Raw genomic sequence first — 23,954 nt, 5'->3', positions numbered from 1 at the left:
TGTTGTATTTTTAGGCAAGAAAAATAATACATTATATTTAATGTAAAAAACTGCAAAGTACGTTGTATTTTTATGTCATTATGTCTATGCGAATTATTCGGAGTATTGCTGACAAGGAGCACAAGTGCCAACTAAATTTCTTTTTACGTAACTGTTTTCTAGCTTAGCTTAGCTTAGTTAGTAAAACCTTTAGGTGATGATACCATAAGTCTGGGGTTCGAACCACGCTACACACTATTGAGTTACTGATTTCTTTAAAAAAAAGCAGAAAACTTGAGCTGAAAGTCAGAATTGGAAATTCCGTTGCTGGCTCCACCACTGATGACATTACATAGTTACAAGCAAAAGAAGACCTCAGCCCCAGCCCCAGCCCCATCCCCACTGATGACATTACATAGTTACAAGCAAGATCAGCCCCAGCCCCACTGATGACATTACATAGTTACAAGCAAAAGAAGATCTCAGCAATGTTGTCATCACCTGTTGTCATCACCTCGATGTGGAGACAATAAGTCAATTCCCCAGCTGATTGTATAGGCCTGCCACGGTGTCACTTGTGGTCCAGTAGTCATGAAAGCTTTTGTTGAGTGACCTCCAATTCATCTCTATCAAGTAGAGGACCACCATTTGAACTATTAGATCCAGTACAATACGCACATGAATAATAACTTGTCATTCTATAAATGAGAGCAAATATTGGGACTCCTATTCGAGTATTTTGTATTTGGAATTGTTGTTGCCTTCCTTTCTCATCATGCAACGTTTTAAGCACTAAACCCTTGCATTGATGCACCGGCGTGGACGAGTACATTAAGAAAACACTAAAGATTTCTTCTTCGGGTACGCTTCTTCTTCCTTGGTCTTCAAAAACATCCCATGTACATACGTTTAAATGCTATATCTAAACGAACCCTATAAGTCAAACCATCAAAAGAACGTGAACATAACAACCAAAAGAAAGTAAAAAGTAGAACAATATTTTTCGGAACATAATAATTTCTTTAGAAGTGTTTCGCAAAAAAGGGCACAGGAGTCAAGCCACTATCTAGATACACACAGTAAGCGGCATGTGGTTTTGGTTTTGGGTGAGTCCTTCCTCCTAACTCAAAAGCTTTTTTGTACTCTAAGGGCACGCTCTTATGGTAGAAGAATTCTTCATATACATCACTTATTAGTGGTGGATAACCAATGTGGGACTATCTTTTACTCTTAGTTATTTGAAATACAATAAATTCCAACAAAAGGAAGAGACCAAGTGAGTTCTTGTGCGGAGACATGTTTGAATTTTAAATTAGAGATGGAGGGAATAACAAATGTGACACTGAACTGTGAGAAAAATAAATTGAATTCTGTGTTGTTGGCTTTTGTAAATGGAGAGGTAGACCATTATTGACTTAAATTGTTAGATGTGCTCTCATGAAGAGTTGAAGTATAGGACTTCTAGAAGGTCCAGCCTGGAATATGAACGACATAGAAATGCTCCTGGGATTTCCTTGGTTAGCCTCTGTTTATTGCCAATTTCTTGGTAACGATATTCTCACTTTAGTAAATTCAGGGAACTAACCAAATTGGATACCAATTTCTTTATATCGATATTCTTACTTCAGACAAACCACAGGGTAGATGGATCTTGCAGCCATAAACGTGACCCTAATGAAACTGGTTCGAAGGCTGTAAGATTTGAACCCACAACTTCTTCTATACCTGCATGGTAATTGAATACTAGTCTGGTTTGTAATATTCATTGAGTAGAAAGCTGGAGGAACGCCTGGACGCACAATTTTGGGACAACAAAACTCAATTCCACTAAGTACAATTATATTTAATTGTCTTTTATAGCATTTATAAAGTAACACATTTTAATTGCCAATAAGTTGTACAGTGGCGCAAATTGTATTAAAGATGACTAGCTTAGACATGGAATACCGAATACGCCCTTAAAATGCAGCACTTGTGGTCATCTGATCGATGTCATTAAACACTGACAATGTGCGTGTGCCCCTGATAAAATTGTGATCTAGAATGGCTGTTGATCCAAATCATCCAATAATATTTTAGAGTTTAGACGTGAAAATAAAACAAAATATCTCGTATAAAATATCTTAGCACTTATCCACTACTGCGGAACTCCCTATGAGTCTATGACCCTGAACACTGAAGTACACATCACATAGCAGCCAAAACTGATATGTAGAACCCACCAAACTCGTCCCCATTTCGTGTGACCTCGAAATAAAACACGAGTAAAACAACACTCTACTCTGAGTCGCTCATTCAACACTACCGCGTAACCACTGTATGTCTCTTCTCTCTCCTTCCACGTGTACGCTTTTTATTTACACTGTTTTTAAGAAAACACGCTTGGACTCCTTTCACTGACACTCTCCCCCGACTCTCATATATAAGCCGCCTTTCTCATTCTTCAATCACCAAAAACACAAACATAAAAAAATTTCATCAACTAAATCCATCTTTCTCTCTGTTTGTGTCGTTCACTGACGCACCGTACGTAATTGCAACCTGGATCAAGACAGAATGGTGAAACCAACAAGTGATCATCAAAAACAGGTTGACGATAATAACGTAAAGTTTAAAGGAGTAAGAAAGAGAAAATGGGGAAAATGGGTATCAGAAATCCGTTTACCAAACAGCAGAGACAGAATTTGGTTAGGTTCCTATGACTCACCAGAAAAAGCTGCCCGTGCTTTTGATGCAGCTCTTTATTGCTTACGTGGAAAACAAGCTAAATTCAACTTCCCTGATAATATACCTGATATTGCTGGTGGTACTTTTACTTAAACCACCTGAAATTCAAATTGCTGCTGCTAAATTTGCTAACGAAGAAAACCCATCGACGTCGTCATCATCAGTTAATCTACAAAACTCACATTTCGAAGAGTCCCCAATGGATTATCCATCTCCAATGTCGAATTCAGACGCAGGAGTTTCATATGGTTGGCCGTTTATGGATTATTCAGCTTTGGCTGGTTCGGGAAGTAGTGAATCAGATTTTGGTACTTTTGGTGGACTTGATGATTTTGCACAAAATTATTTGGCGCCAGATTTAGGATATGATGAAGAAATGAATGGTGGGGATTATTCCCAGTCCTCAAGTCTCTGGAACTTTTACTTTTGAGTACGGCTATGGAGGGTCAGATAATTCAGACGAATTTTAGTTGTGGGAATTTCTGATGTCATAGCTGGGTGCAGATTGGTTGACTATATTTTATGATGTCATCCTTTTTGTTGTTTAGTTGTTCTGTTTATTCTGTTTTGGGTTTGAGAGGCAAGTAGAGTTTAACTGCCAACCTGTGGGTAGGCCAATTTTTGGGGCTGGGGTACAAGTGGGACTTTAATATGTAGCAAAAAAAAATTCGATCAATTCTTTATTCTTTCAAATGTATAAAGTCACTAAAGTGGGATTTTATATGTAGCGATTTTTTATTCTTTGAGGGAATATATCAATGAAAATGAAAGCATATTATCTTCTTCATTTCTCCATGATTTACGATGAGTATAATCTTTGAAAGTTTGATTTTTTTTTTTTTTTTTGTAACTAAAGTTTGAGTTAAATCTTTGCATTAACCGTTATCAAAAAAAAAAAAAAAGAGAGAGAGATGAAGCATTCATTCCAAATTTCCAAGCAAGATACCCTTTCGTGAAAACCATTACTGCCGTACTCAGTTGAGAAAGGTGCTTCAAGCCTTCAATTGCACGTTATGCATATTGCGATCTTAAATCCAGTACAAACTCGTGGACAATGGAATGGATTCTATGGGTGTGCAGTGGCTAGTTTCGCTTCAAACTTGCTTTTCTCTCAATAAAATATGACTTTTTTCCCAATAAAATATGAGATGTCTCGGATTTTTTTGTTACTGCAGGTGTGTCGGAAATAGGGGGTGCAAAAAGAGAAAAAATACTATTGATAAACTCAAAGATGATTATGGTATTTGGGTAGATGGTAGGGACAAAGTGGGTAAAAACATTAAATCTTTTTTCCAAGAATTTTTTAGTTCTGATAGGTATGTGGCCAATGCCTCTATAAATTCCCTGTTTACTCCTTGTATTACTGATTTTGAGAATCATATACTTACTAAGATACCCTCTGGGGAGGATATTTGGTTGGTGGTTAAGAAGATGGGTGTTCTAAAAGTCCCAGGACCTGATGGCTTCCAAAGGGTTTTCTTTCATACTTGTTGGGAAGTGGTTGGTCCTGTTGTTGTTGACTGTGTGCAAGACTCTTTTAGCAATGGTGTTCTTAATTCTAAATTTAATGAAACTTTCATAGCTTTGATACCTAAAATTTTCTCTCCTGAGCATATTTAAAAATTTAGACCTATCAATCTATGTAACTTTATTTATAAAATTATTTCAAAACTACTAGCCTAAGTGTCACATCCAAAAAATTGTTTCACATTTTCAAGGAGCTTTTGTAAAAGGAATGAACATAGGGGATGATATAGGATTAACAAGTAAATTGTTTCATAATATGAAAAATATGTATAAGAAAAATGATGGATCAGTAGCGTTAAAAATTGATATGGCCAAAACTTATGATATAGTAGAATGATCTTTTCTTAACAATATTTTTGAAAAACTGGGCTTTAGTGAAAAATGGAGATTTCTTATAAATCAATGTTTATCTTATGTCTCTTTCAAAGTGCTACTAAATGGATCTCATTTGGATCAATTATTTCCCCATAGAGGACTGAGACAAGAAGATCTATTATCTCATTATTTATTTATTCTTATATCTATGCTTTATCTAGGATGATAAATAAAGCTGAAAATGAAGATAAAATACATGAAATTAAGATTAGAATATATGCTTCACCTATTGCTCATTTATTGCATGATGATTTAATTTTTTTTTACTAAAGCTTCTCTTAATGAAACTGATACTCTTAAAAATATTTTGCATGAGTATTGTAAGGCCTCTGGCCAAAAGATAAAATTTGACAAATCAAGTATTTTCTTTAGTAAAAACGTACATGTTAAGCATAAAAATATTTTGAGAAGGTTCTGGAAGATGAGAGAGTTTACTAATAATGATAAATATCTTGGTGTGTCTATTTTACTTTTTGATAGTAAAAAAACTGATTTTGATTACCTTGTGGATAATGTACATAAAAAGATGGAGAGTTAGGCTTTTAACTCAAGCTAGACGAACAGTTCTCATACAAACTGTTGCCCAAACAACTCCTCTCTATGTCATGACTTCTTACTCCCTCCCTGTATATGTATGTGATAATATGGATAAAGTGTGTAGAAAATTCTGGTGGCATGGACATGAGGAATCAAAGAGTATCCACACTATTGAGTGGGATAAATTTTGTAAGCCTAAGTCTCTAAGATGACTAGGTTTCAGAAAGTTCTCAGATATGAATAAGGCTCTCTTGGCTAAGCAACGTTGGAGAGCCTTGAAAGACAAAAACTCTATATGGTACCAAACTTTCAATGCTACTTATGGTAGGAGAGGTATGGGAAAAGAAAAAAAATCTACCCTCCAATGTTTCTTATTTTTGGAAAGGGGTAAATAAGAGTTTTGATCTTGTGAACAAAGGGTCCATATAGACGTTAGGAGATGGAGCTCATACTTCAGTCTTCTCTGATCCTTGGTTGATGTTTCATGATAAAACTATCCTACTACAGGACTTGCCCCCACCTGTGGGGGTTCAAAAATATTGGAAAGTCAAACATCTTATGACGGCAGATGGAACTGGGTGGAATGACTGGTTAATAGATGAAGTTTTTGACCCTGTAGTGGCTGGGCTTATCAAAGGGGCACATATCAGACCCCAAGAAGGAGGGGATGATGAGTTAACTTGGTGGCCTGACTCTAAGGGTAAATTCTTTGTCAAATCTACCCACAACATGCTAAAAGCTAAGGATTACGAAGTTTGTGACTCAACTTTCCAACCTAAAACTATTAGAATAATTTGGAGAGCAAGGGTAGCAGTTAGAGAACAAGTGTTCATGTGGAAGATGTATATGAACATTTTGCCTAATGGAGAGAGAAAATACATAAGAGGATAAGGAATACAGATACCATGTGCGGATTCTGTTTTAGAAAGGAAGAAATCCAGAAACATATTTTCTTTAAGTGTGGCTGGGCTAAAACTCTGTGGTTTGCTTCACCATTAGGGTTAAGAACAGAGGTTTATCATGGATGGAGTTCAAGGAGATGGGTGGATGAAATCATGGAATGGTGTGAAAACAAAGACACTGATATAGCAAACCTAGGGGTGTATGCTTGCACCTTGTTACAAGCTATGTGGGACAACATAAACTTAGAAAAGTTAGACAAAGGGGCTATGGACAGAGATGTAATCCTGACAGGTACTAAAATCAAATGGGATAGAATACTCAAAGCCCTTGAAAGGGAAACTCTTAACCCTAGCTCTAATTCTGTAAATAGAAGTTGCAATAATCACAATAACATACAAGCTATAGCTTCTACAAGTAGTAATAATACTAAGTTGGTTGTTAGTAGGTGTCAACCAGCTCACTCAGTTGATTACGTAAATGTCAGGTTTGATGCGCTTTTTCAATAAGAGGACTCACAAAATATTGCTGCCATGGCATGGAATGAGGAGGGATCTCTAGTACGTAGCTGCTGGAGTAAGGAGATTTCAGGCAAAGTCAACTGAAGAGAGGGAACTTCTAGCAGCTGAGGTAGTAGTGCAGCTGGCAAACACATCTAGGGGACGAATTTTTTTGTTTGAAGGCGATAACATCAATGTCATCAACAGCTTGAAGGGCCAAGAGTCTAGTTTGGCTTGGTCATTACACAACATAACTAAAGCCATTATTAGAGTTTCTAGTAAATTTAATTATTCATGTTTCAGTTGGTTAAGAAGATATTTTAATGGAGAGGCCCATGATCTTGCAAAATGGGCGTTCAGCTCATCTGATATGGGTACTATTCCAAAATGTTGTTTGGACTCTAAGTGTATTCCTATATTATTATAATATATATATATATATATATATATATATATATATATATATATATATATATATATATATGTCAAGTATTTAAGTGAAAAAATAACAAATAAAATAAAATAAAATAATAATAAGGGTGCAAACGGATAGGTTCGGATTCAATTAAGATATGTCTATATCTGAATCCGAATCTGAAAATTTATATCGATATCCGAATCCGAATCCGACGGATATTAAATTTTTTATCCGAATCCGATTTCGGATATTCGAATTGGATATCGGATAATATCCGATCCCAAAACTAATATTAATATTAATTTTATTTGCTTTGAATAATTCATTTTACCACTATAAAAACTATTATAAATATATATATTTGTCATTTATTATTATTATTATTTTATTATTATAGTTTTATATTATTAGTTTATGATTTTATATAATATTTTATACAATAATAAATAAATAAATTAATTATATATAATAACTATTAATTTTTTAAATCGGATCGGATATTTTCGGATGCGGATATGGCAGTATCCGAATCCGTATCCGAAACCAGTTCAAACATAAAAAAATTGTCCGAATCCAAAATCCAAAATTTTTGGATAATATCCGATTTTTCGAATACGTATTCGAATCGGATTCGAATATTTGGATACCCACTTGCACCCCTAGTCGGAAATGAACATTCTTGTGGGTCTCTTGTTTGGGGTGACGTGTTTGACACATAGTTAGCAATTTAGCGAATAATTCGCAAATTTACCGTTTAAATCGGCAAACATTTAATAAGGTTGAATATTTCAATGATACGGATTAATACGTTAATTCGGCATACATTAATTATTCTCTCGAATAGTAATTTCGTATTAATTAAAATCCTAAAAATACGGGATTCATTATAACTGAAATTAAAAAGAAAGCTAATAAAAAATGGGAGAAACTAAATGGTACGTGGGAAAAATGGAAAATAGATACCTAGAGAATATCAATCAGTTGAGCGAAATAAGAGAACTCGATAAGAAAGATTTTTCTTTTCATTTTTATTGTTTGCAACTTTCCAATAACAAATTGACCCATCGTTCCCACTTCCCAGTTCCCACCAACATTGAAGAAGAAGTTAAGAAGAAACCAAGGTGCAAGTTTACAGAAATAATTCTTGAAGAAGAAATCAAAATGGTGAGAGCAAAAGACCCTGTATGGGAATATGCAGAGGATTTGAAAACTCATTTTATATGCAAATATTGCAATAAGAGATATTCTGGAGGAGCATCAAGGCTGAAAGTGCATTTGTCTAAAATACCAAGACTAGATATTCAAGGATGTCCACATGTTCCAGAAGATGTCAAAGAGAAAGCAGTTTTGGTTGTGAACAAATCAAACAAGAAAAGGAAGACTTCGCCACTTGTTGGGGTGGTAGGTGATGTTGATACACCAAACTTTAATATTTCACCTGTTGATTTGTCTTCTTTACATCAAACTACACTACCAGCAATTTGTGATAAAAAGGATAAGGACCAAGTTGATCGAGCTCTTACTCACTCTTTCTTTGATAACAACATTGCATTCAATGTTATTCAAAGTCAATCATTTCTAGATTTTTGTAAAGCTCAGTTTGATTATGGAAGTGGGTATAAAGTGCCATCGTATTCCACCCTTCGAACAAAGTTAGTGCAAAATGCCAAGGCTGAAGTTGTGAAGTATGTTTTGAAGTCAAAGAATCGTGGTCTAAATCTGGATCGGGGTGTACACTTATGTCAGATGGGTGGACTGATATGAAAGGTCGATCTTTCATTAACATGATCGCCTATTCACCGAAAGGGGCTGTTTTCTTGCATTGCTCTGAAGAATCAGGTGAAAGGAAAATAGGAGTACGTATACATTAAAAATCTACTTTGTCATGCCATTGAGGATATTGGAGCACATAATGTTGTGCAAATTATTACCGACAATATTGCTTCCAATTATGAAAGTGCTGGTGAGATGATAATGATAGAATATCCCCATATCTATAAAACTCGATGTGCTACTCATGGAGTGCAATTGCTTCTCAAGGACATTAATAAAGAAATTGATTGGATACGAGTTGTTTTCGAAGAAGCTATGGAGATAGTGGATTTTACTTATAGGTATCCCGCAATCACAACATTACTAAGCTAGGTAGAAGACTAATGACAGAGAGTTGAAGAAGCCTTGTGCTACTTGATTTGCTTATAATTTTTTGATGTTGCAATCTATTGTTGATGTTGAAGATGGGTTGCACGAGATGGTTGCATCACCTCAATGGAGAGGTAATAAACATTGTACTGATCCCAGAGGGAAAAGTGGCAGACATCATTCAAGGAATAGTCTTTTGGGGCAATGGAAAAGAAGTAGTATCAATGTTGGAGCCTCTTGTTAGAGTACTTTGTCTAGTAGATGGAGAGGGATCCACAGCGGGATATATGTACGAGACACTGGAAAGAGCAAGAGAGGCATTGAAGCAAAGATGTAATAATGATGAGACAAAGTACTTGCAATTGTGGGACATGTTGTTGTATCCAGATAAAAGAAAACAATAGAAGACAAGGACAGAATAACAGGTAATAACCAAGGCGCGGATTAGGCTGTCCTTAAGGAAAGATTTCGCCCCTTCCAATGGTGCAGAAAGGCAACACAGTGGCGTCTTCCTCACAGATTCAATGGTTAACAATGATCGACTTTGCACTAGAAACGGACTACCCTCTAGAACAGCAATATAACTCTCTCTGGCGGCTGACAGGAAGAAGAGAAGAAGATTTAAGTAATTGAAGACTTAACTGTTTCGTGTATGGTGGAGAGAAGGGAGTATCCTCTGTTTCGTTGGTGTGTATGGAGGCAGCACGACTTCTGTCTTCTCTCTCAATATAGAAGCAGCAGCAGCACTGTATACCACGAGTTCTCTCTTCTGCGTCTCTCTCTCTCTCTCTCTCTCCCTGTTCTGTGATTGATCTCTCTTATGAACACAGCAGTGTTTATATAGAGGTATGATCGAATCATAGATGGAGAAGGACACCTCTCCAATTCGGTTTCACAAGACCAAGTTGAAGTAGAACTCTCAAGCTGATACAGAATCCAACTGTAAGTGGAACTCCAACCGAAACTTGTTCAAAAAGAAAAAGTTTAGGCTATTGATAATCTACTACCCACTAGACTAACAGCCCAAGCCCACGACACGACACGACTCGGCTCGGTTCGGTGCGGGGCGGGCGGGCGCGCGCGTGTGTGGCTTTGGGTGAGTCCTCCCTCCTAACACAAAAGCCTTTGTACCCTAAGGGCACGCCCTTATGCTAGAGGTTCACCTCAAATACCTCACTTGCTAGTGGTGGTTCATCAATGTGGGACTAAACAACACACAAGTATTTGAAATACACATGAAGATTCCAACAATCCCCACTATTTCAAAATACTTATAGTCCCCACTATTTTGGAATAGGATATTACAAAAGAAATGGGTTAACAAAATGCCGGAGAATCGAAAAAACAATGCATAAGATATCGGTGCTTTTCGGGCTTGAACCGGTCATAGGGTAACATGTCTTATAATACGTGAAAGTGGTGGATTAAAAATCTTTGAACCAACATTCCTTTGTAGTAAAATAGAGGACATGCACCCACATTGCTCCTTCATTATATGCCCTGTTTCATTGTTGCTTTTTGGCCCTTAAGCTTCGTGTTATGTGAATGCTCTAGAGTATTTGCACAATACTCATAAGAACCGACCAGTTCTACATTCACGTAGGTGGATATCCATCAAGTGTACATAGCGGTTAAAATACACTATCTCATAAAAATAATGGACTATGGATTCCATTAAGAGTAAAATAACTCATCCTTTTTCTCATTGCTATTCAAGTTATACAAAGTATACAATAATGCTATCTAGTCATAGGGTGGGGCGCCTCAAATAAAGACAATAGCATACCGTGAGGCGGCGAGGTGACTTGTTTTCCCTTTGAACCTACTTCATGGGATCTCCAATCACATAGGTGGGGTTGCCGTCGATGTAAGCCCTCTATCTAAGGCAAAAGTCCCATCGCCTCGACGTATCAACCACTTGTCTCCCCTGTTAAGTGGCTTTGTCGGAGGATCGCCAAATTTAACTCGACCTCACATAATCTAGAGCCACAACTCCGTTCTAGCGGTGCTTTTATAGACCGTAGTCTCGCATCGAATATGCCCCTTTTCCCATTATACAATTTGCTCTTTTGCCTTTGCTATTAAGGCCCCGATAAATACAATGCATAGGCAATTTGGAGGCGGTTTTGTACCAATAGGAAGATCTGCCAAGAGGTTTCTAAGCCACTCGACCTCAAAGACTTGCTTTATCTAAAGCAATAAGCTCGGACTCCATGGTTGAGCGAGCTATCAAGGTCTGCTTAGAAGATTTCCAATAATCGCACCTCCACCTAGGGTGAAAATATAACCACTAGTGGACTTGATATCATGAGAATCGATATCCGGTTTGCATCACAATAACCCTCTATCACGGTGGAGTTTGTCTAAACCTTATGCCGTAATTCATTGTTCTCTCTCAAGTACTTGGCTAGTCTCTCTAAAGCACTCCAATGTTCCCGGCTAGACAATGAGTGTATCTCAACTTAGCCTCGCTAACTGCATAAGCAATGTCGGTCTAGTACAATTCATCAAGTACATGAGACTACCAATAATTTGGGCATATCTAGATCGAAGTACACCATGTTGAGCATTTTTCCTCGAAGTTCACTATTTGCCTCATAAGGTGTCGACCGGGGCTTACTATCATAAAAGTTAAACTTCTTCAAAAACTTCTCAACATAATGCTCTTGTGAAAGCCATATAGCCATCATCGTTTTACGATGATTTTGATTCCAAGAATCACATCGGCTTCTCCCAAATCCTTCATTTCAAATTGGGAGGATAAAACATCTTGGTGTTTCTCCACAACATCAAGGCTAGGACTCATGATTAACATGTCATCCACATATCGACAGATAATCACATATGAATTCACATCAAAAGATTTGAAGTAAATACATTTATCAAAGATCATTTATGTGATATCCATTAGACATCATGACACTGTCAAACTTTTCATGCCATTGTTTTGGCGCTTGTTTCAACCCATATAAAGACTTAACTAACTTGCATACTTTATGCTCATTCCCCGTACTATCGTAGACCTCACCGGTACATCATATATATTTTTCATCAAGATCACCATTCAAAAATGCAGTTTTTACATCCATTTGATGAATAAATAAATTATGAATAGCAGCTAGAGCCATTAGAACTCTTATAGAAGAAATCCTAGTTCTGGGAGCATAAGTATCAAAATAGTCAATGCCTTTTTCCGAGAACCCTTGACTACAAGTCTAGCCTTGTATTTCTCAATGGAACCATCTAGTTTCAATTTCTTTTTGAAGATCCACTTGTAACGTATAGGTTTCGCCCCAGGAGGTAGATCCACTATCTCCCATGTGTGATTAGCTATAATCGAATCTAGCTCTGAGTGTATAGCATCCTTCCAGAAAGGTGCATCTCGAGAACTGATTGCCTCATTATACGTCACAGGATCATCATCAAGAAGAAATGTGTAAAAGTCATCACCAAAATTGGTGGATTTTCTGTCTCTTTTACTCTTCCGAATTTCTTGTTCAGAAATTTCAGGATCTGTTGATTGTTGTTCACTAGGAGCTACCAACCTCTCAATGCCAATTTTCAAAGGAAACAAAATCTCAAAGAAATCAGCATTTTTACTCTCTATAATAGTGTTAGCATCGACAAGGTTATTATCAGATTTTACTACTAAAAATCTATATGCAAACTATTATGAGCATAACCAATGAACATACAATCAACAGTTCTAGGTCCCATTTTTCTTTTTTAGGTTCGTTCACAAGAACCTTAGCAAGACACCCCCACATTTTAAGTATTGCGGGTTAGGTACATGACCTTTCCATAACTCATATGGTGTCTTATTCCCTGTTTTCTTGTTGGGTATCCTATTCTCAGATATGGCAAGCGGATAGGATTGCTTCCCCACAAGTTCAGGGAACCTCCGAACTTACAAGCATAGCATTCATCATCTCTTTTAGTGTTACGTTTTTCCGTTCGGCTACTCCATTAGACTCGAGAGAGAGTATGGTGGAGTAGTCTCATGAATAATGCCACTCTTGTCACAAAAGTCCCGGAAGGGGTTAGACTCATATTCTCCACCCCTATCGGACCAAGTCTCTTAATCTTCTACTTAAAATTTGGTTTTCAACTTCACTTTGTACTTGAGAAACATCTCACCTGCCTCATGCTTGTGTCTAAGTAAATATACCATGGTGTACCTAGAGAAGTCATCTATGAATGTAATATAATAAAACTTCCCCCTCTAGACATGGTACTTCCGAATTCACCCAAACCATTATGAATAAGAGTTAGTAATCCAGTTTTATCTCTAGACCGCGTTCTACTGGGTTTCTTCGGGCTTTAGTCTCAAAGACATATCTCACATTTATCATTAGAAAAATCAGAAATATCAGACAATAAACCACATGCTTTCATCCTTTTCATATACTGAACATTCACATGTCCTAGTCTACCATGCCATATATTAAAAGAGTCAAGCAAGTAAGCGTATGCATTCATTCTTATTAATAATAATGTTGTCAAGTACATTCAACATGAAAAGACCACTGTTATTACAATAACCTTTACCAACAAAACCCTCATTCTTTGTCAGAACAAACTTGTCACTCTCAAAAGTCACCTTGACGCCAGCTTTTCCCAGTAGGGACACAGAAATCAGATTCTGACGAATCTCAAGAACATGAAGAACATTACTAAGTGAAAGGGTTTTCCCTGAAGTTAACTTCGAAGAACCTTTGCTGTTCCTCAACAGAACAGACCTAGAGTCACCCATATAGACCTTTTCATCTTTCATTAGTATGTAGTCCGAGAAGGCTTCAACATCACCACAGACATGACGGCATGGTGGCACCGAATCTAGTACCCAGTTCCTCTTCCCGGTGGCTATGAACACTTGTGACACAACAAAGAAGAACAATATCATCTCCCTCAACTAGATTAGCATTGGGAGGATCATCGCTGTCTTTCTTGTTCCGCAGACCGAAAAGCCATATGTCGGTTTACCAAAACATAACAATTTCCATTGCGGCACCACTCCTTTTTTAAAAGAAGTGCCTTTGACCTTGAAATTCTTATTTTGTTGGACTTCGCTTTTAGAGGTTTTGTTAGATTTGCTTGGGATTACCTTCAACGATATTGGCTTTAGAATGAAATTCCTTAGACAACACCTCATCCCGAAGTCTTGTTCTTTTTCCTCTATGTGAATGTGAATGATCACATCCTCAAGAGTCATCCGCTACGCTTATGCTTCATACTATTTTTATAGTGTTTCCAAGACTTCGGGGAGTTTCTCAATCAAACATCCAAAGAACAAAGGATTCGGGTAAATTAATACCCTCGGTTTTCAAATCATTAATTAGCACATGAAAATCATGGATTTGAGGCGTTACATCTCTATCCTCTCTCATATGGAACTTTAGAAAATTCCCATAGCATATTTCGAAAGTACCAAAGATCCTCTATTATGTATTTTTGTTCAAACTCTCCCATATATCATGTGCATTCTTATTTGAACAATAAATATAAAAATCTCATTGGACAAGGTACTCAAAATAGCATGACGACATACCTTATTCCCATTGAGCCAAAGCGGCTTGATTTCTTTCAAAATCATTAGAACCCTCCATGGGTGTTTGTATCGATGAGATACTTTGCATAGTTGAGTACATCTAGGGCTGTGAACACCCTTTCTCCCATCTCTTGAAGTGTGAACTGTTGAAGGATTCAATCTTGGACACATTAGGTAAGTTCGCGAGCATTCAAGATAGGTCAAAGATCTCTCATAGACGAAGTAACTTCCATGACTCGCAATGGTTTCTTTGATCGGGCGTGGTGTCAACAGTGTAGACATCTTTCTTTCCTTAAGATTGTTGTATCCGGATAAAAGAAAACAATAGAAGACAAGGACGAATAACAGGGTAATAACCAAGGCGGATTAGGTCGTCCTTAAGGAAAGATTTCGCCCCTTCCAATGGTGCGTAAAGGCAACAAAGGGCGCCTTCTTCACAGATTCAATGGTTAACAGCGGTCGACTTTGCACTAGAAACGGACTACCCTTTAGAACAGCAATATAACTCTCTCTGGCGGCTGACAGGAAGAAGAGAAGAAGATTTAAGTAATTGAAGACTTAACTGTTTCGTGTATGGTGGAGAGAAGGGAGTATCCTCTGTTTCGCTGGTGTGTATGGAGGCAGCACGACTTCTGTCTTCTCTCTCAATATAGAAGCAGGCAGATCATCAGATATACGAAGTTCTCTTCTCGCGTCTCTCTCTCTCTCTTACGTGATTGATCTCTCTTATGAACACAGCAGTGTTTATATAGAGGTATGATCGAATCATAGATGGAGAAGGACACCTCTCCAATTCGGTTTCACAAGACCAAGTTGAAGTAGAACTCTCAAGCTGATACAGAATCCAACTGTAAGTGGAACTCCAACCGAAACTTGTTCAAAAAGAAAAAGTTTAGGCTATTGATAATCCACTACCCACTAGACTAACAGCCCAAGCCCAAGCCCACCACACCACCACGGTTCGGTTTGGTAGGGCGGGCGCCAAGGCGATGTGTGGCTTTGGGTGAGTCCTCCCTCCTAACACAAAGCCTTTGTACCCTAAGGGCACGCCCTTATGCTAGAGGTTCACCTCAAATACCTCACTTGCTAGTGGTGGTTCATCAATGTGGGACTAAACAACACACAAGTATTTGAAATACACATGAAGATTCCAACACATGTTTGATTCAAGAAGAATAGGGAACATACTTCATTGTATACATGCACTTGCAGCATGTTTGAATTCGTTGTTTATGGTAAGTGAAAGGATAACCTATAATGACCCATTGGTGAAGAAGGCTTTAGTGTATGTTGCAAAAAATATGCTAAGTACAGATGCGGAGCATCGTGCTTTTAGTCTGCAAATAACATAGTACAATACGAAGAGTTCGATATATTTACCTTCATTGCATATCACCAAATGGAAACAATACATCCTCGTAAGTACATTAGATTTATAGACTTTGATTCTTTTGCTCATTTTTCTAGATTACATAAAATTTAAATGTGTTTAATGTAGGAGTGTTGTGGTTGCAAAATGGTGGTTCAATTCTAGTAGTTCAAAAGATTGCAGTTCGCATATTGAGCCAACCATGTAGTGTGTCAGCGTGTGAAAGAAATTGGAGTGCATTTGAAACTGCTCAAACAAAGAAAAGGAACAACTTCTCACCTGAGATGTTGGAAGATTTGGTTTACATACGTATGAATTCAAAGATGAAAATGAAATATGTGGACTTGGAGAAAAAAGATACAAAAGCCCGCTATTAATTTTGAGAATCTTGGAGAACTTCCTGAGTATGAAGAAATAAATGAAGAACAAAATGTGGTCCTTGGAAATTCTACTGGAGCTACAACTCCTGCAAGTGCTCCTACTCTTGATGATATCATCTTTGACAACCTATTTGGTCATATTCACCAGTGATAATTACATGGAAAGTTTTTTTGTTTTTTGTTTAGAAGTTAAAATTTTTCTTTTCTCCTTTGTTTGAACGACATTTTCTTATGTGGATTTTGTTGGTTCTAAATTTCTAATGGATTTTAGACTTTTAGTTTTGTATGGAACTGATAATATGGAAATGATTACTTATTTACTTAGCTTCTTTTTCATGTCATTTTGAGGTAACAATGGGTGCCATTTGTTGAATTTTCACTATAAGTTTACAGTTGAATTTTTTCGTATTTTTTACTTTAAGCTTCGTATTATACTCGAATTATTCACGAACCGAACTTTTGTCGTTTCCGTTTTTTTTTAATCCGAATTGAATAAGCGAATTATTGTCGAGGCTTGAATTTTATTCGAATACTTTCCATATCGAATTTTTGCCGCATTACGAATTGCTAACTTTGATTTGACATCACGAGTCATGACATGGCAAATGGAAGGGCGTTCTCTTATCCAAAGGGGAGAGATCAATGTCTCCTCCAAAATGGAGCACATTTTAACAATGGCCATAAGATAGACACACATCTCAAAGACAATGAGTTAGCAAAGACCACGAAAACAAAACACTTCAACAAAAATGGAAAAAGAAAAGATCCCGTCATCATCTCCTCTTTACTAAATTAGGTTTTGGTTTGTTAGATTAATAACTAGTAATTCAACATTAGAACTACTTCAACATTGGATTTTTACCAAATAAAAAGTTAAAAGAGTGAAAGAAATAGGAAGCTTTCCATGGGCGTTCTGGAAGAGATGTAGGCATTCGAAGTCGTTTTGGTTTTTTTTTTTTTAATTTGTTTTATTTTGTGAGTTGTGGTCCCATGAAACACTTAACTTTTAGTGAAGTCTTTTAGAGATGTGACATTTTTCTATCTAATGGCTATTAAACTAGATCTCTCCCTGGCGTGGAGAGATGAGAGATCAATCTCTCCTCATCACGACTCTATCTGTCACACCCCGAATTTCGACAGAATTCGGAAAAACATTATTTGTTCCCCGACTCTTCGATCTCCGAGGTGTGACGCACTCTCCACTTCCAAAAGCCCATAAACAGTTTAAAATATGCGGATAATTAAAACCAATAAAAATTTTAACTTAAACAAAGTCCTCTTCCTTATAAAACAATTTACAAATGAAAATGCAAATAATATTATCTCAACTGAAAATCTATATCATCTCAAGGGAAAACAAAACACAACCTGAGATGCAATGCTAACGCAAAACCACAAGCAAGAACTAATCTTCTTCATCACTAAACCTGTCAAGACTTATCAACTATGTTCATTTATCGAACACACCCGATAAGCAAACATGCAATCGGGTCAAGATTATAAACAATGCCGGTGTGAGTAGCCCTAAAACAACATATACTTATACAAATATAAACACAATCCACAAGGCAGTTAGTTCCTCTACCGAGGCGCCTTAACTTTCAACGACTAATACAACATCCTTAAGTTCAATAACTAAGGCAGGTAGTTCCTCCACCGGGCTTTTAACTTCCCACTAACCACACAACAAACTATACTCATAATAAATAAGGCATGTAGTTCCTCCATCGAGGCTCCTTAGGTTCTAACTAAGCTATAACCAGCCAACCATATACAAATCATCTATCTAGAGATGTATCATTTACCAACATATTACCATAATTAGATTATTTCGGGCTTTCTTTGTGTGTCCCTAAAATCACGCCATCTATGTCTTACCTAGTTTCCCTGGCTACCACAATCGCAACCCAACGCCGACATGTACATCCACATGCCTCCCTTTACATAATGAGCCACCACGCGGCGTAACCACCACCGAAATGGATGCCGCGACACCGGTAAATCCTCACACGGAAGCCAAATCTATGTAAGCACCGCCACTATTCGGATAAAATATTATGCATCATCGCTCTATTTTGCGAACGGAATAATCAAGCCACTATTCGCTACGCCCGAGGGGGTCGCCGAAGGCCATTCAAATTTTAATCGAACGCCGTAAGGGTCACCCGGGCGCCATTCAAATTTAACGAACGCCGGAAGGGCATACCGCCATTCAAATTTTAATCAAAACGCCAGGAGGGCCAATCACATGAGTTGTGGTAGCTAGGTTCTAGGATTTTCGTTACGTAATTTATTCAAGTGTCATACATTAATGACTCATAAACATTTCACTATATCACGTGCAGGTCAATTACCTTATTGCACTAAGCCACGATATTTAGAAATATCTCAATTATATCTCATAGCCACTTTCATTATTTCACGTGCCAATATATTATTGCACTACGCCACACTCCCGTGGGCAAATATTCATCAATACTATGCTACCTCATAGTAGCATCTCACACATATAATAATGGAGCGTTTATATAAATACCTCCAAAAATATTGCATTAATATATATATCTCAACAGATTATATAACATCTCAATATCGTCACGTGTCAAAAATACACAACATCAATGTCAAATCTTTCTTAGATAATGACAACCAAATTATGCAGGTTTCCTGTAAAGTCCTGAATTATTATTAAGGGTATTTTTGTAAATTTCATATCAACTCTAGGGCCGCTCAGAATTGGTCGTCGGGTTTATTTTTCACCCATAATGTAACTTATCGAACTTAACTCCGACTCATAAGTCACGCTAGGTAAGCGACCATATCGCTAAAATTTGACAAAATGCCTAAGTTAAGCGGTTTTCTCAGGTTGGCGTTGGGTGCGAAGTTAACAGTTCTACACGCATGAGCCGGTTATTGGTGTAGCCATGTAAGATAGAATATAGAAGATTAAATTTAACGGGTCGGGCGGAAAATAATTACGACGACGCCAAACGAGTGGTGGTTAGGCGAATTAGGACCTTAAGCCTAATTGGAATCGATCGGGCTTGGGCCCAAATATATCGGCCCAAATAGAAAAAAAAAACCAAAATTGCGAAATAGGCAAAAATCGCACCTCTTCTTCTTCCCCAATTCGACAGTAACCAAAACCTAGGAGAGAGAAATCAAAATTCTCTCAATTCCCATCGATTTTACTTCAATTCTTCACACTCCCAACCTAGAAACAATAAACTAAAGTAATCCATCGAAATTCGAGCGAAACTGCCGAAACCGGCGGAATCGCAAGCAGTTGGGGTAGTTCATCTTCAATCGATTCAAACCAAGAATTAGAGCATCCAATCCTTAGAAACTATAAACCCAAGTGTGCAGCTTCGAAAATTGAGTGGAATTTCATCGTAGTTCCGCGAAAGGTAAGTTAAATTCGTTTCAAATTAATGTTTAGATTCAAATTCAATAGCTTGAGGTTGTATTTGATGAGAGATATTGAATGGGGTGGTTGTATGATTCGACAGTAGCTATTTGGAGAGGAATGGCTTGACGAAATCAGCCGAGAAGAAAGCGGAATGAAGCATTCTTACTAATTTGGTAAGAGATTGTGATATTCTCTAGTTCTATACTCTGTTTGATGAAGTTATTATGGTTGGAGTGTGGAAATTTGGATGGGATTGTGATGTATTGGAAAAAAAAAATGATAATAATAATTGGAATTGGGTGTTGAATGTCGGCAAGAGTCGGGTTTGGAGAGGAAACGAGTTGAGCGACATCGGTGGAGCGTTAAGCTAGGAGCCGCATTTTGGTTGTCGACTCGGTAAGAATTTTAAATATTCAATCTATTTTAGAGCATTGATGTTAGTTCACACTTGTTTACGAAAGCAACGTTGAGTATCGAGTGAGTGAGAAAGAACACCCACTTAGTAGAATCGGATTAAATGCTAATCAAGAGTGGAATTTGTTTGTAGTTAAAATTTGGAATTTGAATTGAGACGTTGATAGGATTGACGCCGATATGAGGGTCCTACCATGGCCGAAATAGTCGTAGAGACCGTCGAGTAACAAAGCAAAGCCGTAAATGGCCTCAGAAATTGTTAATCCGTAGTTAGATAAAAATTTACCCTAAACCAAATTCAGTAGTGTCGAGATTTTTCTCGACTTACGCTATATAAGAATTCTTGTTCGCTCGATAACTTCTAATGGTCGACGATATATATATGATGTGTAGGAGTAAATACGAGGGGATTCGTTAAGCGGCCTCGATTCGGTTAAGGGCTTGAGGAGAACGGAGCTTGCTAAGGTAGGAACCTACATACCAATATATAGTCCCGCTTATTTTCATGCATGATTTGAGTTGTTTAAAATGTTAAGAAATAGTTTATGATCAACCATGCATGTATATATGATATTCATATTTTTGCATTGTAGTTTTCCTCGATATGAATTAAGTATATGGATAGCTTTCGCGAAATGGTTTTCTCAGAAAAATCGGGGTAGCGAGGGATTGTTTTCTCGTTAAAAGTGAAAACTGGTTTGGGGAAAGATTCGCCTCTTGTCTCGATAAAGGAGACAGAGATGGATTTTGTAATGCGGGTAAGGATTACCCTATTGTTTGTAACTAGGTGCGAAGTTCGATTGGTCCCGGATGGTCGAAGTTATTTACGATGATTCGCCGCTTGGGAATCATCGGTTGTTATTTACTATGACCGCCCGCTTGGGGAGTCATAGGTTGTTCCGCCGATTTCGGAAATCCGAACTCACACCTATATAATCAACAGTTTACAAGAAAAACTAGATATGTAACTAGAGTATTTGAAAATAATCGGTAATACGAAAGTATATATATATAGATATTACTATGTTTATCACGAGGAGATTTAGAAAAGGAACCGTGAATTCCTATAAAGAAGAACCGCCGTCGTCGATTCCTGAGACGGCGCAGTCATCTAGATTCCAACCTGTGGTGTACACCTTTTCGAGGTGGTGGGCCACCTTTAAAGGGATGCATCACCGGATGTAGTCCGGGAATTCCTTTTCTACTTTTCTAGATAACCATGCTTGTAAGGTCACGCTTTATGGTGATTAGCTTGAAATGGGTTACATGTTACCCTCGATGAGGTTTAGACGCCGGTGAGTGAGAGTTTAGTCCACTCGGATGTGTGTCGATCCCGAAAGCAGTCGTCGAACGGTTGACCAATCGTAAGTTAGGTGATGTTCCGCATGGGGGTCGTGGGTCACGTGGCCCACCCGAGCCCTAAAAGCTTTGGGGATTTTGTGTGTAACGAAACACAACAACGGCATTTCATCTCCCCGCAAAAATCGAAAAACAACGGTGCATGGTTCACACCGGGAAGCATCGAACCGAGATTGCCTGCGGATCGGGCCGAAAGTACCGCATTACCACCATTCTAATAGGATGCAAATGCCACAATAGTTGTATGATGATTGTGAAAACTCTATTTTGAATATAAATGAAGCATGTCGAGATGATTTCGCTAGTTAGTGATGTATATATACATAGTCACAATATTTGAATACTATTATAGAAACCCCGCATGTTTTAAATGTTTTATAAGTAGCTATTTATCGGTTATGTATGCTTTCTCACCGGCATAGTTGTTTGCTCATCCTACCTAACATTTCGTGACGCAGCCATTCATGAGGAGGCTTTTTCCTAACCCTAAATGAGGAGGGTTATGGGATTTGGGAGGATTTCCCACGCTTGACGACGCAGGGCGAGTCAAGTTTATATTTTGATCAGATAGAGATGACCTAGGTTATTCTTTTTGTCAGATATAATGAGCCTAGCTCTTTTCCTTTGGTTGTATAGAAAGAGACTAGTTTCTTTTGTCAGATATATATATAGAGCTAGGTCATTTTGATGTAATAATCGATTTGGCAAATCCGCTCTCCTTGTTTTGTAGTTATATCGCCATATCCCCGTAGTAGTTAGAGTTAAGTGTATATATATGGTTGTGGATGTATGTATGGTCGAGGAATGAATTATAAGATGTCCGTGGTTTATGACAAAGTTATGACAGTTTTGTGGTTTACTTAACGCCGATCAAACAAAGGAAACTCACGAAATTTCTCGTAGAATCGATAGGTGTCCGCCTCGAGATTCATTCCACGCCCCTGATGCGGGTTGGTCTCGGGCGCGATGAAAACGGTATCGAGCCGCCCACTATTAGATCCGTCTCGAGCCGTAGTGGGGGACTCGTCGCGACGCTGCTTTCTAAAGTTTCATCTGAACCCGATAAACCCTAGATACACTACCCCTAGTTAGTACGCTAAGCGCTAATACTAGTTAGCAATGTCGGAGTGTGGACATGTGTCGGAGGAATTTGACGAATCGGACACCATTAGTCGGAGTGAATTTTCATTTCGAGGTGCGGTATGACCGACTGCGCTTGCCTAAGCCTTTACCTCGAAATACGACTTCGCCATCTCTTGAAATTCTACTCACGCCATTCTACGCATGTGAATTCAATAGTATGCCGCCTATGCTCTTGCATAATTTTGAGAAATTCTCTCTAATGTATCATACACCGAGTTGGCTCTTTGTGTATGTGCGCAATAGTCACCATGGATCCGAAAGTACTAGTGGTGATGATGCTACTTGATCGTGGTCGGGAGGACCGAATGGATAGGCTCCTCTCTATGATGAATCAAATGGCTCAAGCAATAAAATGAGATGAGAGTCGATCGAAAAGTTTGAGGACTAGTCGAACGAGCCCCAACCTCTTCCTCGACATCCATCGTTATTCCACCGGTGTAACACCGTGAGGTAGCATCCCCACCACGCGAGGGTCGAGGAGTTCAGCCACCGCTGCAAAGTCAATCGTTTCTCACCGGGCAAATTTCATTAGGTTACGCCCACCTGAATTTGTGGGGTCTTCGAGGTTAAAGTAGTCAAGACCGGTTGTTAGACATGTCTAGTATGCCGGACTCCATGATGTGTACCGATGTCGAACGGTTACTTTGGTCGCCTTCATGCTTAGAGGTGAAGCCAAACACCGGTGGATCGCTGTTAAGGATGTAGAGACATTTCCTATGAGTCATAAGTTTGAGGAACTCTTCCTTTGAGGTATGTTACAGAGGCGGCGCAGAGATAAGAAGCTTAATGGAATTCCTGCTAGAGTTAGAACAAGGAAACATGACAAATAAGCAAGATGAAGAGAAATTCAATCGCTTTTCACGATACGGAAGGAGATGATTTCCACAAAAAGCTAAGGCTCGGAAATTCATCGACGGTTTGAAACCGTGATATGCAGAAAGCAAGATGTCGGTCCTTCGATCGATACTTTATGCCGAGGCTGTGAGAAGAGCTCAAGGAATTGAAAGAGTTGATGATCGCTTATTGCTACGAGGCAAGAGGTTGGAAGGGAAGCGGTAAGACAAACGGGGTGGTAGGCGTGGATACGGGGAAAGAGACAGTCTACCAAGGCGCAAGGTTCCGGTCGCAATGCAGATGTATTAAAGCCAGTCCATTCAAAGAGCACCACAGTGGAGGGCACCACCGCATACATGGGTTTGAATGTGGTTAGGCCAAAGACAGAGTCTA

The 23,954-nt window shown here is 38.3% G+C and overlaps 1 protein-coding gene across 1 annotated transcript; it reads left to right on the top strand.

The window, feature by feature from the left end:
• The first annotated feature begins 2,421 nt into the window (after window positions 1-2,421).
• Window positions 2,422-3,493, top strand: LOC147512433 (ethylene-responsive transcription factor ERF017-like). Its single transcript, XM_086595392.1, is given in 2 exon segments — window positions 2,422-2,790; window positions 2,792-3,493. Coding segments are annotated over 2 exon segments (600 nt in total). The 5' UTR covers window positions 2,422-2,535; the 3' UTR covers window positions 3,137-3,493.
• The last annotated feature ends 20,461 nt before the right edge of the window (window positions 3,494-23,954 follow it).

This window comes from Coptis chinensis, chromosome 3 (genome assembly GCF_015680905.1).
Source record: "Coptis chinensis isolate HL-2020 chromosome 3, ASM1568090v1, whole genome shotgun sequence".
NCBI lineage: Eukaryota > Viridiplantae > Streptophyta > Magnoliopsida > Ranunculales > Ranunculaceae > Coptis > Coptis chinensis.
This window is presented reverse-complemented; position numbering and strand designations above follow the sequence as displayed.